Source organism: Ammospiza nelsoni, chromosome 6 (assembly GCF_027579445.1).
Source record: "Ammospiza nelsoni isolate bAmmNel1 chromosome 6, bAmmNel1.pri, whole genome shotgun sequence".
In the NCBI taxonomy this organism is placed as follows: domain Eukaryota; kingdom Metazoa; phylum Chordata; class Aves; order Passeriformes; family Passerellidae; genus Ammospiza; species Ammospiza nelsoni.
Window position 1 is genome coordinate 55,067,408 of NC_080638.1, and position 12,976 is coordinate 55,080,383.

Consider the following 12,976-nt stretch of genomic DNA (forward strand, 5'->3'; position numbering starts at 1 on the left):
ATGTGTGAATAAGAACAAGTAATTACAATCAGTGTATTGATCATGTTTATTAAAGACATGGAGGATGTTACTCAGCTGTGTAATACATGCAATATTTGAAAAACATATTGTTGCTAATAGTTTTTGTTTATGTTGACAGGAAAAAAATGTTTTTTGCTGGGAATAGTAGGAGTGACTGTATTGCAATTCTGAATGCATTTAGGGTAAGTCTTTTGTTCCAGTTTAGATTACAGTGAAATCTGATAGACCAAAGGTTCTCACTTTTGTAGGATCACTGCAGCATTTTTACTTAGCAGTTCTTAAAAACATCATATTGATATTTTTTGCAGTCTTGTTCCAACTGTGTAAAGTTTCAATTGTCTCTTCTCTAACAGCCAAAAATGAAATGCCAGAGATATGGTGATGTTTGTAGATAGTTTTTAACCAAGGACAGTTTGGACTGGTAAATTCTAATACAGAATGAGTTTGGTGACCTTTCTCCAAACTTCTTAGCTTTGGCTTTGGGATGGTTTTGTGCAAATGTTATTTTTTGGTAGTCTTGGCTGTTTGGTGGCTCAGTACCATGGACAGGGGTCAGTTCATCCAGTTAGAGGCAGAGCTGATAAAGCCCAGCAACAGCTTCTGCTAGAAGATCTTGCTATTCAAATTCCAACATTTTCTACAATGCAAGCTCTGGTGTGTTTTTTAATCTTCTGGAGAGTCCAAAATCTTCAGCTGCTGATTTAATTTATTCTCCTTTTTTTGAGCATGTTGCCCTTTGGTCAACACTGACTTGGATTTTTTCTACTCTGCTGTTAGAATTTTTTGAAGCATACATGGGCGTGTATGGCACATGTATCCACTAATCCTGAGGCTCAAAAATAATGTTTTAAGAATTCCCTAAATCCTGTTACACATTTCCCTTGTGTCACCTGGTAATTATCACCTGTGCATCTGAATATGCTGTTTCTGTAAAACAGTATGTTATCCTGGAGAATAAACAGGGACATTCAGACAGAGCTTCCAGTGAAATATCTCTGTGTGTGAGTGATGTGAAAGCTTTGTTTTGAATGGTTGAGTATCAGAAAAGAACAGGTAGGTTCAGGAAAGTTTGTTTCCAGACTCCTTGGTTCAGATTAGATTCCTTCTTTTCTGTCAAGGTAGGGAAATGCAGTCTGGCTGCTCAACCTTGCATGTATTTTGTGTCCCCAGTAAACTGGATTATTGTATTATGAGGTGACTTGCTGTCAAAATAGAAATGTATTCTGCAGGCATCTGTCATAAGCTGCCTAATAATGAAGTAATTTTCATTAATATGCTGGGTATTTTAATTTTTCTTCCAGCCCTGTTTTCTGGGAGGCATTTGCATCAGAACTTACCTGAATCAGTCATTTCATTGTTTTTGTCCCAAAGCCAGGAGAATAAGAAACGGTTTTGAAAGTAATCTGCTTTTTTAAAGTGTCAAATTACAGCATACAGTTGTTCTAATAATTTGTGGTTGCATGTGCTTTAACACTCCATCCATTTCCTCTCATGAAGCCAGGTGGACAGCCTGTTGTTAAAAAATTACCTTCAGTGTTGGTATGAATAAAAAAAGTTTATCATTTTAAATGTCACATTAATATTTGTAGTAATTATTACTAAAGCATTACATTTTGTATCTGAATACTGCACCATTTTTTCCTTAGGCATGGCAGGCCTGCAAAGAAAAAGGGAAGCTGAGAAATCCCAAGGTTAGTTAAACTTTTTCTTCTTCTCTATTATAGGTTGGTGACTTAAGTGCTGGAGTATTTTTTTCATAGTAAATATGAAAAGAAGTTTTTCTAGCAGTGTTTATTTATAATAATTATGATTTTTTTAATGCGTAAATAGGCTAGGCTTTGAGAGAAAATGAGCATTTGAATCCAGTGCAGAGTTACTTGAAGACAATCCTCTATGTTAGCTCCTTCCACAGATGTATCAACAGTGGCCAGAGGGTTTGAAATCCAACCTAAAAAGGGAAATTGAGCTGTAGTTGAAAGAAATACTTCTATTATGCATAAGTATCTCTGTTTTTTTAAATACAGATTTCTGTGCCCTCAGAAAACCCTGAAAGATGGAAGATGTTTAAGTGCATCAGTCACAAAAACCAGTAGCATGCCCCTAGTCCTTTTTTTGTGTGTACAAGATAAAACCTTTTTTATTTCCCTTGTTCTTCCAGAGTGTAATATCTTTTATGATCACCAGTGCATAACATACACTGAGTTACAAGTAGCCAGAATGTCTGATAAAGATGTGCATGCAAAGAAAGGAGTTCTGAGTTTAAGTGTTCCCAGATTGCCAGGAAATCCAGTGGCATCCTGGCTTGTATCAGCAGTCATGTGGCCAGCAGGACCAGGGCAATGATTTTTTCCCCCCATGTGCTTGGCACTGGTGAAGGCCACACGTTGAGTCCTGTGTAGAGAATACTGGAGGACATTGAGGTGCTGCAGCAGGTCCAGAGAAGGGCAGTGGGGCTGTGAAGGGTCTGGAGCACAAACCTCCAGGGTGAGGAGCTGTTGAGGGAATTGGAAGGTTTTACTCTGAAGAAAGGGGGCTCAGGGGAGACTTTATTGCTCTACAGCTGCCTGAAAAGAGGTTATGTTGAGTTGGGGGTTGGCCCCTTCTCCCAAGTGATAGAAGCAGAGAAAACAGTCCTCAAGTTGTACCAGGAGAGGTTTAGGTTGTATTTAAGAACTTTTTTTTCACTGGAAACATTGCAGCAGATGGCGCAGAGAAGTGGTGGAGTTACTGTCCTTGGATTTCTTCAAATGCCATGTGGGTGTGGCACTTGGGGACATGGCTCAGTTCTGGACACAGCATTGCTGGGTCAGTGGTTGGGCTTGAGGATCTGGGAGGTTTTCCTGAACAGTAGCATTCCTGTGATTCTCTAAGTGGGAATGTTAAAGTAGATCTTTTTTTTTTAGTAGTAGCACAGAGCAGTTGGACTTGTGGGTTGATAATGGGAGGGTTAGATGACCCACAGCTGCGTTGGTCATAAAACAAAATACAGTTTTAGTCAAACAAATAACTGTCTTACATTTTCATGCATGTCATAATACTTAGTATGAATGCAAAGCTGTGAAGTGTGATTAAATTCTGCTGTTGCTATATGCAACTATTATTTGTGTCCACCTAGAAAAGCGTGAGATAAAGTTTACTAGCAGTAGAAGAAAAAAAATTCTAACTTTCTTTTTCAGGAAGAGCTTGAGTGGGGTCGATCTAATTGTATTCATATAAACAAGATCAAAGAGGTAAGATTAAGTAGGTAATGGTTTTTATAAGCAGAAGGACTTTTCTTATTCTCTGTAAATGTTAAAATCTTGGATAAACCTACTGTGTTACATATCTAGCAATATATATATAGATGTATATTTTCTTAAAATAAACTATGAATTTAGTTGAAAGGAATTTTGTTATGATAAACAGAGTGGTTAAATTATTAACTGCTTACCATTTTAAAATATTTTTAAGAAACCTCTTATTATTTGCTAATTTTATAGGTTCCTCAGATCACATGGTTGTTGTGTGACTGCTTTCTGTTGTTAAATAACTTCTGTTTTCTGGTTGGGAAGACTCTTAAGCAAACACAGTTACATAGTGATGCCTGGACTTGAGAGTCTGTGGGGCTTTTTTGCTAACATTACTGCAGCAGTTAATGAAAACTCAGCATCACAGTGGGCTTCAAGCTTAATGGGATATATTGAGGAGAAAATAAATAAGATAAATAAGACTAATTGATCAGCAGAATGCCCTTGGCCATTATTTCACCTTTGGCATGAGCAGTGCAAGGCCTGTGTTCAAAAAGCACAGGAAATAAAAATAGAATTTGATAGTGAGCAGCCATCTGGATAAGAAATGCCAGTAGTTTTATGACTTGGAGATGTGATAACCAAAAAAAAGAGATAAAAGCAAATTTTGTAAAACTGGACAGTGGAATGATCAGTCTTACATGGCAGCCTTTCAGTTTTAAATAATGCTGGAAGAGGTTGTACATGGCATAATATATGAATTTAGAATGGTCACCTGCACTTAACACTTAGTAAGATTTGGGGGCTTCTATTTGCTGCACCTAAAGATCCTAATTTCATAATCACTTGTGTGGAAGTGAGTTTGCAGAACTGAGTCAGTCCCAGGGGTTCTTTTCTGGCAATGGTTATGTAGTGTGCTAGAACTGCCAGCAGCTGAAAGGAAAGGGAAATGTAGCTACAAAAAAATCTGTGTGGACAGTGCTTTGTACATCTGCTCCAGAATCGTTTGGGAGAGTGAAGGCATTCACTCTGTGTGGTTGGAGGACCAGTGGTTGCTTGTGGGACTTTCTTGGAAATGCTGAATATTGGAAAAGCTGAAATAAGTTCTGCTGGGGGGCATAAGTTTGATCTCTCTCACAGTAATCAGAGTTGTCTGCTAAACTGAGGGTGCAGCATGGTCACTGCTGCAGTTGGGTGCAGAATTCCAGATTGCTAGCAAGATTTTTACCTCCTAAGTTACAAACCTAAAATGATTTAAATAGAAAATACTATTTTGTACAAGGTAATTCAGTTCTTTTCCTAGTTTTCTTCTGTGTCGTATATGCATGATATGCTTTGTGAATACAGAATTGTTCTTTATAAGGAGATTTTGGGAAAATTGCTTGAATCACAGTACTGAAATTATTTTCCAACATAAAGGTGCTGAGCAGTATATTGGTGAAATGCTTACCAGTCACCTGAAAAGGGAAGGGAGTTTGCCCAGTTATTTCAGACTTTACCTAACAGATTTTATTTCAGTTTGTGGCTGGGTTTGATCCATTTTAAATGTAACTTGGAGATCAAATTTCAGGTGGCAGAGTTATTTCACAACTTGAAAAAGAGAGTCAGTGCATTTAACATGCATGTTAAAGCTCAGCCGTCTCCTATGGACGAGGAATATGTGTGCAAACAACGCTTCATCTTGCAGGTAATGCTTTACTGTCATAAAGAAATGTTATTTGCAAAAATTGCAGTTGAATCTTCATATCAATTTTCATGATTTTCAATTCATAATATTGATGAACTAGTATTTCACTTGTTTTCCAAAATTCTATGTGGATGTAGCAGTTTTGGGTAGAAAAAAAAGCAGTGTTTTGGCAGTGCAGAAGGACAGCTAATGTTAGTTAATTGAAAATTATATTATCCCTTGCTTGAGGTGTTTTATTTGAACACTGGCTTGGTTAGTTGGTGGGGAGGGAGTGGAGGGAATTTCATGTCTAGCTATTTTAACTTTGTGTAATTTCCAGTTAAATTACTTGTCTTATTTGAACTGCTTAGCAGTGCTTTTATTTTCCCAGACTTATTTATCATTTCAGTGGCAATTGGTTTAACTGTGTAAGCAGTGAGCTTCTTGGAGCTGAGTTGTTGAACATTTTAAGATACAGCTTGAAAACTGAACAATTTACCTGTAGCTATTTTGTGTGAATTTGTTTTAATTTAGGCTCTTGAAATCAGAACTAACAATTGCAGTTTTCAACCAATAGAATAGAGCAAGTCTGCATACAAAAGCATTAATGTTGTAGAATTGTTCCAGAAATTGAGCTCTTTTCACAAAATCTATTTTTAAGAATTTGTGTTTAGTCCCCAGTTCTGGTAATTCCTGAACAGATACGGGAAAAAATATTAATATGAAGATCTATTGGTGTCTCTATATGTTGCCAGTGTATTTCATTTCAAGAAACTGAATACAATCTGCTGTGTTTCACAAAGTATTTTCTTGATTTCAGGTGGTAATAGCTGGTGCTTTCTACCCAAACTACTGTACTTTTGGAAAATGTAATGGAGAAATTGCCATGAAAGACCTTGCTGGCAAGGATCCAAAAACCACTGTAATGGTATGTTAAGAAGACGAATGACTTAATTTAGAATCAAGTAACAGAAATATGAAGTGTTTGGGTGCTATTTTCAAGTTCTGTTCTGACTTGGGCAAGGAGAGAAATAATTACCTACACTGGTCCTTGCTTGGTGTGTCCCACCTTCCTTTCTTTCGATACAATGAACATTGTGTAGGTGGGCAATTTCCAAAGAATTCCTGAGAACTGCCTCTGTGCATTTGATTGCTAGTCTTGCACAGGCAAACAACTTTCATCAAACTAAAAAAAAATTGGAAAAATAGAGCAAAAAAAAACTAACACTGAAGTTGCAACCCTACATTAACTTGAGTACTCAGTAAAAAGTACCCTTGATAGGTACTTTTTACTGAGTACTTAAGTTAATGTAGGGTTGCAACTTCAGTCTTAGTTTTTTTGTAATCTCCTACTTGTTAGTGCATGGCATCTGTGCTTGTTGCTTTAAGGTTACTTAGGTGTTACACTGGGTTTTGTTATCTTCTGAAATTGCTTTTCAGCTGATTGCATATGTGCAAGTTTAAAATGGCTGTGTTGATTTTGCAAAATTGTGCAGTCTAAACTAAGAAAATGCTTGATGTATCTGAAGTAGGTATTACACTGTAAAACAGCCATGACCTGTGCTTAAAGAAACCAAATCTACCAGCAAGCCTCAAAGAATAGACTTTACTGTCACAAGAGACAATAGATAAAAAAGGGGAGAGTGTCAGAAAATCTTGTTGACAAGGGAATTTTTGTGCTCCATACAGTTTAAGGATATTGAAGCAAAATATCACACTAGACTCAATCTTGTGGAATAAAGTCTTGCCACAGCAGCATTGATTAATATTAAATTGGTAGATTTAAATAGCTGCTTACTTTTAATGTATTTAACTCTTGATCTGCCCTTACATCAGCTGCTTGTTACCTTGGAAGAAGTAGCTGCTGTGTCTTCATCAGTGTAAATGATCATCTTGGGCACAAATGCTGCAAGTTCCTCAAGCTCTCACCTGGAGAGATTCTTACAGCCATATACTGCTCCTAATGGTGTGCTGAAGAGATAAAAGATAATTAAACCTCCCACTCCCTGGTCTCTGTAAATTCTTTTCCCTTGAGGCAGTTTCTGCAGTCTGACCTAGACCATGGTTTTGACCAGCAGCTGATCTGAGTGCTGCAGCCTCATGGCATAGGAACATGGTGAAAAAACAATCTGCTTTTTCCTGTCTGAAGTTGTAAGAGCCAAAGAAAAGAAGAGACAGTTGCATAGACTCTGAAAAATAGTTCAAAGTCTCAAAGTTTGAAGTTTGTAATTCGGAGTTCATGATTCTGCATTAAATCAAGATCTCATGAGATACTATTAAGAAAAAGTTAGTGAAATGGACACGTGACTGTAGTTGCATGTTAATAATTGTGAAACCTTACAGTGGAGTTACACCTCTACAAAAGGAAGATGATGAGAGTGCTCTTTGCCATCCCAAAGAGGTTTATGTCTATGTAAGAGAGCTTTCCAGCTGTGCAAGCTGTCCCAGCATATCTTAGTAATTCAGTGTGTGATAGGACTGCCAGGATATGCAGGAGCTGTAGATCCTTCAGCTTCCCAGGCTGTGCATGCTGTACAGGATAGAGTTGCCCACTGTGGAAAAAGAATCATAGCAGTCCAGTGTTTTATGTTACAGGCAAAATCAGGAGACACTAGACAGCTCTTGTAACAAGTATCAGATTAATATATATATAATTACAAATTAATTTGCTTCATTTATAGTTTGTCTACTGGTTTGAAGTAGTAGGGCATTATTGGCAGCAAAACAGTGTTTTTTATTGTCTTTTGAGATTCTTGAATGTACTGTAGTATCTGGCACTTTGGAATTTGTTGGAGTTTGGATTGTACATAATTATATATTGCAGCTCAGGTGAAGGAGAAAGCTAACTATTTAGGTGAACTTGAAAATGCATTAAAGCAATTGAAGGGATCCAAATTTAACATTTTTTTCTTTCCAGCTGAAGAACATTCCTCCCTATGGATATATATACCATAAACAGTTGCAGTCACTGCTTAGACAGTGTGGGCAGGTAAAATCTATTTCCTACAATGGATCAAGGTGAGTGTGAAATAAAATATCCTGCCTTATGTTCTCAGTTACAAATCCAGTAATCAATTTCTTTTGCAGTGATGTCCTGAAAAATTTAGTTCATTTCTTCTCTTCTCTCCTTGGATTCAGTGACTTACTTTTAATGTATCAGTGAAAAAAGGTGGTTTTGAAGTCTGATGTACATTGGTTGGAATAACATTAGATAATGTAGCTGAGGCAGAGCCTTCTGGTTTGTCTCTGCTGTTCTCTAACAGTGGGCCTTAATTGCAAATCATCTGTCTTTATTTCTGTCTGTTATGCTGAATTTAGCTCATTTGTACAGTCTGATGGCTTTTTTGAGCTGATAATCTGACTAATTTCAGCCTATGACTGCCTAAAGGTGAATTCATGTAACCCTTCTTACTCCTTTTCCAACCTTTAATGCCTTTCTTAGTCACATATATGTTCACATCCTGTTTGCATTAAATTTAACATGTGCTGGTGACAATGTTGGAAAGTTTTCTTATCACCATCATGATAATTAAAGTTTTAAGGCACATAAAAGCAGAGCCTGTGAGGAGTGTATCTTTTACTGTTTGCTGGTCTGTTAAGATAATGAAAGGGAGAAAAATTTTTTTTTTTTTTTTTTTTTTGCAAACAGGGCTTTTGTGGAGTTCTCCCGTAATCCAAAGGAGGTTTTTAAGGTTCTCCCTGAAGTGTACCTGGCAGTCAAGATGTCACAGCTGAAGATTCCCTTTGAGCTGTGTGTTCATCATCCAGAGGATATCAGAAGACAAGTGCAAGGTGCAGAAGCTGTAGGTTTGGAATTTGTAAGGTAATTGTATTACTTATGTAAAATATGTTTCTTTGCAGCAAAATGAGGGTTGCTGGGTTTGTTGGGAATTTCCTTGGAAGTGTCACCAAGGAAAAAATGTTAGGTTCAAAAAACAGATGTAAACTTTGTCTAAGCAGAATGTTTTTGCAGGGCTAGAAATAAGGTGATTGTTTAAAATATTTCTTTATAGATAAAGAGAATTCCAATATGCAGTCATCTTTCCCCCCACCCCCAAAGTTCTAGTCCATTTTCCTTTCACATACAAAAATAGGAATGTACACAGTTATTTCTGTTCCTGACAAAGACAATGTGGGGATTGCGATAACCAAAATAAATAGGGAGTAGCATTTGGGGACAAAAAAGAAAGGGAGAGAGACAGAGCTTAACAAAAGTGGGAGAACATAAGAGCATGAGATGTTACAACATAATAGGAAATAATGCTGAGAAATGCAATGTATTGAGTCTCTTTGGTCCACACCTGCTTTTGCTCAAAAAATCTGGCATGTTTGTTCTGGGGTTATTCTATGCTGTGCTTCTGAGCTTCAGGTCATACAAGTAACTGATAAAATGGCATTCTGCTTAGCTCCTAATTAGTCTGCAGCCATTTCAGTGTTTTAAAATAAATCTAGAATAGGAAGGCAGCAGGGAACTGAGAATGTTAAAGTACAGGTGTGTATTTTACTTCCAGTTGATTGTGCTTAGCTTTTAATAAAATATTTTAGCACCTTCCCTCTGCCCAAAATAGCACTTAAAGTCTTGGTAAAAATTGGCTCTTGAGGAACTGAAGAGTCCTAGGCTGAAAGACTTAAAAGTTCTTATCTTTTGTCAAGTAAAAGAAATTTTTATTTATATGTATATATATTTCTCTGAAAATTTGCTGAATTTACGTTTGTAGTTTGGTATACTGTGTTTTAAAAAAATAAGTTTAGAAGAAAATGCCATCACAAAAAGCCTCACTACTTAACCCTAAGTTTTTTCACTTTCTAATAAAGTGATGGCAGAGTTGTGCCCTGGTATCTATCTTTCTGTGTTTGGTTATATTGCAGTTCAAACAGTTACTCTGCAGTAATTTGGTGTTTTGTGGTCAATTTGTGTTCTAATTGAATGAATGTATTTCTAAACAAAGGTCATTAAGTACATAAATGTGCCCTGGGGGATACCTTGGAAGCAGATGAAAGCAAAAAATTCATCCTCTTGAGTTTTCCCTTGTGAGTGAAGTATTTAGCATCTTCATTCCATTTTAGAGTAAATGTGGATTGTCAGAAGCAGACAGTGGAGCCTGTGAAAATCTTATTTGGTGATTTACAAATGTCAAAGATGATCCCAAGTCGTTTTCTGTCCATCAGGGTAACAGAGGTAGGAATGTTATATATAAGTAAGTCATATCTAATAATGAGTACCTAGGTAGCTTAGCAGAAATTAATATCTGACCAGCTTTTGTCAAAAAATTTAGTACTGATAATGTTTTTAGTGCAGAGGTGCCTGTAAGAAGCATGGGGAATATTTTGGTCTTATTTTTAGTAGTTCTTTGTTAAACAGTACTCACATGTTTGCACTTCACAAAATTTGTGGGATTTGCTGGCAGTAAATATTAGCTGGAAGTAGACATGAATGTAAAGAGGATTAATGGAAGAGGTAAAATACTTCTGTAAACTATAAAAATGAAAATCAGAAGATATTTGGGCCATTTACTTGGTTATTAACTGCCAGTTTTCTTCAGAAAATGTACATATGAAAAATGAGATTAATTGATGGTAATATATGCTCATTCAGAAAAAGTATTTCATGCATGGAAGTGTATTGGGGAAAATTCTACGTATATACAAACATTTCTGAAATCTGAACCTGAGATTTTAAAATCTTGTGTTAGCTATCATTTTCATTAGTTTTGCTAATCATCTTCATTAGTCTTACTAGAGTAATACCAATATATATATGCTGCTGAAATAGAAATAATAAAAACATTCAAAGCACTGAGCTAGGGGAAATTATGAGATTAGGTATTAATACAGCTCTTGTTAGTAGTGGCATGTTTTGCAAGTGGAGAAAAGAATATTTTCTTCCTTTTAGTCAGCTAAATCTCTTGGATGAAAAATGTTAATAAATGTGATCAGACCCATTGCAATCACTTGGCTGTCTGTGCTACTTCTGTTTTAATAGGTGAATTTTTATCTGTTTTAATATTGTGAATAAAGATTGTTTTTTATCACAAGCAGTAAATATAAACTCTGAAGAGTCATTTCAAAAGATTACTTGCTTTTTTAATAAGCTTTAAATAGATGTATGTTCTCACCAGTTCCCTAAGGTAGGGCTCATCAGAACAGTGACACTGCTGATGGGCTGGCACACGTAGCTGACTGGTACTCTGTCACTAATAAAAAAGGGCACACCAAACCTCTGCACCTGTCTAGTCAATCTTGTATTTTCTGTGTGTTACCTTGGTTTAGGGAAATGAAACCAGTCCCTGTATTTTAGTAATGCTTAGCTCAGAATCTGTTTAGATGAAAAGTGTGTTGCAGTAGCGTAGAAAATAAACATTTTCAAAAGATCCTAAATTATGAGAGAGAAATTCTTGACTACATTGTTGCAGTGTGTGTGAACTGTTTGTGTCAGGAGTAGGAGTGTTTTCATGTATTTTGCTAAGATAGGGTTTGTATTTATATATAGGAAGAATAATATGAAATCTGTCATTGTCTCATTTTTATACTTGCAGGTGGTAGAAGTCGGACACTTCTGGGGTTATAGGACAGATGAAAAAAACACAGCTGTACTCAGAGCTCTGAGTGCTGAAATTGACTATCAGAACCTGATGGATTTGGCAGTGCCTCCATGTGTAGATGTGCTTTGTCTGGCACCATTCACTTACCTGGGAAAGAGAGGATACTACAGAGCTCACGTTCTGTACATTCATGGGGATCTTGCTGAGGTAATGTGCTGTGTCATATTGAGTTGGCAGCATGTAATTGGGTTAACAATCTTGGAGTTTGCTGCCTGTTTTTTATTTATTTTTTCTACAAATCACTCTGTCCAGAATAGATTCATTTGTTTATTTTCCAGAACAAAGGAATTTTTAGTATTGAGAAGCTCTTGCAGAATGAAGTAAAATAAAGACTAAAACCTGCAGTGAATCTGAAAATGGGGGCTTTTTTTGGAGTGGTCTTTATGCTGCTGAGTTCTATATCATCATCAAATTAATCTGAATATTTTGGCTCTTTATGCTGATGCGAGTAATGGAAATTAATGCCACAGTCCAAGATTGGTATTGACTTTTCAGGCCAGTATTTTTCAGCAGTTTTAGGACAGTTTTTAAAGATTGGCCTTTGAATTCCTTTTATTTCTTAACCTGTCTGAGTGTCATCACTATAGAGTTAATATTGAATATTGTCATGATTTAAAGTAATGAAAAATGAGTGACTAGTAGTGCTAATCTCGTCACGTTCTCATTTGAGTTTATTAACAGTCACTGAATACCTGTTCACATTTGCTTAGCTAAAAGCAGGTTTTGGTAGTATCTCTCACTGAAGGAGTAAGGTTACACAGCCTTGAATGTGGGGAAAGAATTTGGAGTCTTTCAGAGAACCTTGCCTTTTCTAGATTTAGTGAATTACTTGCATTACAGCAGATATTTTTGCCAAGGGATCCAATAATAGATGTGATAGTATTTGACATATTCTTTTTGACATGACTTCATTTGCATGCTTTCTAGACTTTGAATTTGCTTCCATGTGACTTGGTAACATTTGTGTTGTACTGTAATATTTAAACTCAAGTCATGACTTTTCTTGCCACTAAAGGTAGCAGTTTTAATGTTGTGGAATCTTTGTTGAATCTCTTGATTCTCATTCCAGGTTTTTTTTGTGGATTATGGCAATAGATCAGAAGTGCCTTTAAATAAACTAAAAGAGATTCCAAAGTGTCTTCAAGGGCTTCCTTTCCAGGTAGGGGTGATGCTGTTGGCTGTGGCTTGCTGGGTATTTTTGTGTCTGGCCTGGCAAACAGGAGTGAACTTCATGTCAGGATGCTTTTCAGAGTAATACTTAAATAATACATATTTTGCTGATGGAAGTACCTTCAAATCGCCTTAATTAATAAAATTCTAGAGATGTGTGTATTTACAGAGCTAAAATTCTTGTGTGTAATTGAACTGTGTTGTATTTAATTGTAGAGAAATTCTGATTTTGTAACACTGTGGGTTTTTTTCATGCTGTTTTGCTGTTCTCTGAACTGCTGGCTTTCCTG

At 36.4% G+C, this 12,976-nt stretch overlaps 1 protein-coding gene across 1 annotated transcript in view; it reads left to right on the forward strand.

Annotated features, from left to right (window-relative positions):
* TDRD9 (tudor domain containing 9) overlaps positions 1 to 12,976 on the forward strand; it is a 52,467-nt gene that overhangs the window by 28,715 nt on the left and 10,776 nt on the right. Inside the window, exons 17-26 of the mRNA XM_059475303.1 lie at positions 140 to 203; positions 1,668 to 1,712; positions 3,198 to 3,251; positions 4,819 to 4,935; positions 5,735 to 5,842; positions 7,832 to 7,932; positions 8,564 to 8,737; positions 9,982 to 10,093; positions 11,451 to 11,663; positions 12,586 to 12,675. Coding sequence (XP_059331286.1) covers positions 140 to 203; positions 1,668 to 1,712; positions 3,198 to 3,251; positions 4,819 to 4,935; positions 5,735 to 5,842; positions 7,832 to 7,932; positions 8,564 to 8,737; positions 9,982 to 10,093; positions 11,451 to 11,663; positions 12,586 to 12,675 — 1,078 coding nt within the window. The remainder of the gene's footprint in view (positions 1 to 139; positions 204 to 1,667; positions 1,713 to 3,197; positions 3,252 to 4,818; positions 4,936 to 5,734; positions 5,843 to 7,831; positions 7,933 to 8,563; positions 8,738 to 9,981; positions 10,094 to 11,450; positions 11,664 to 12,585; positions 12,676 to 12,976) is intronic.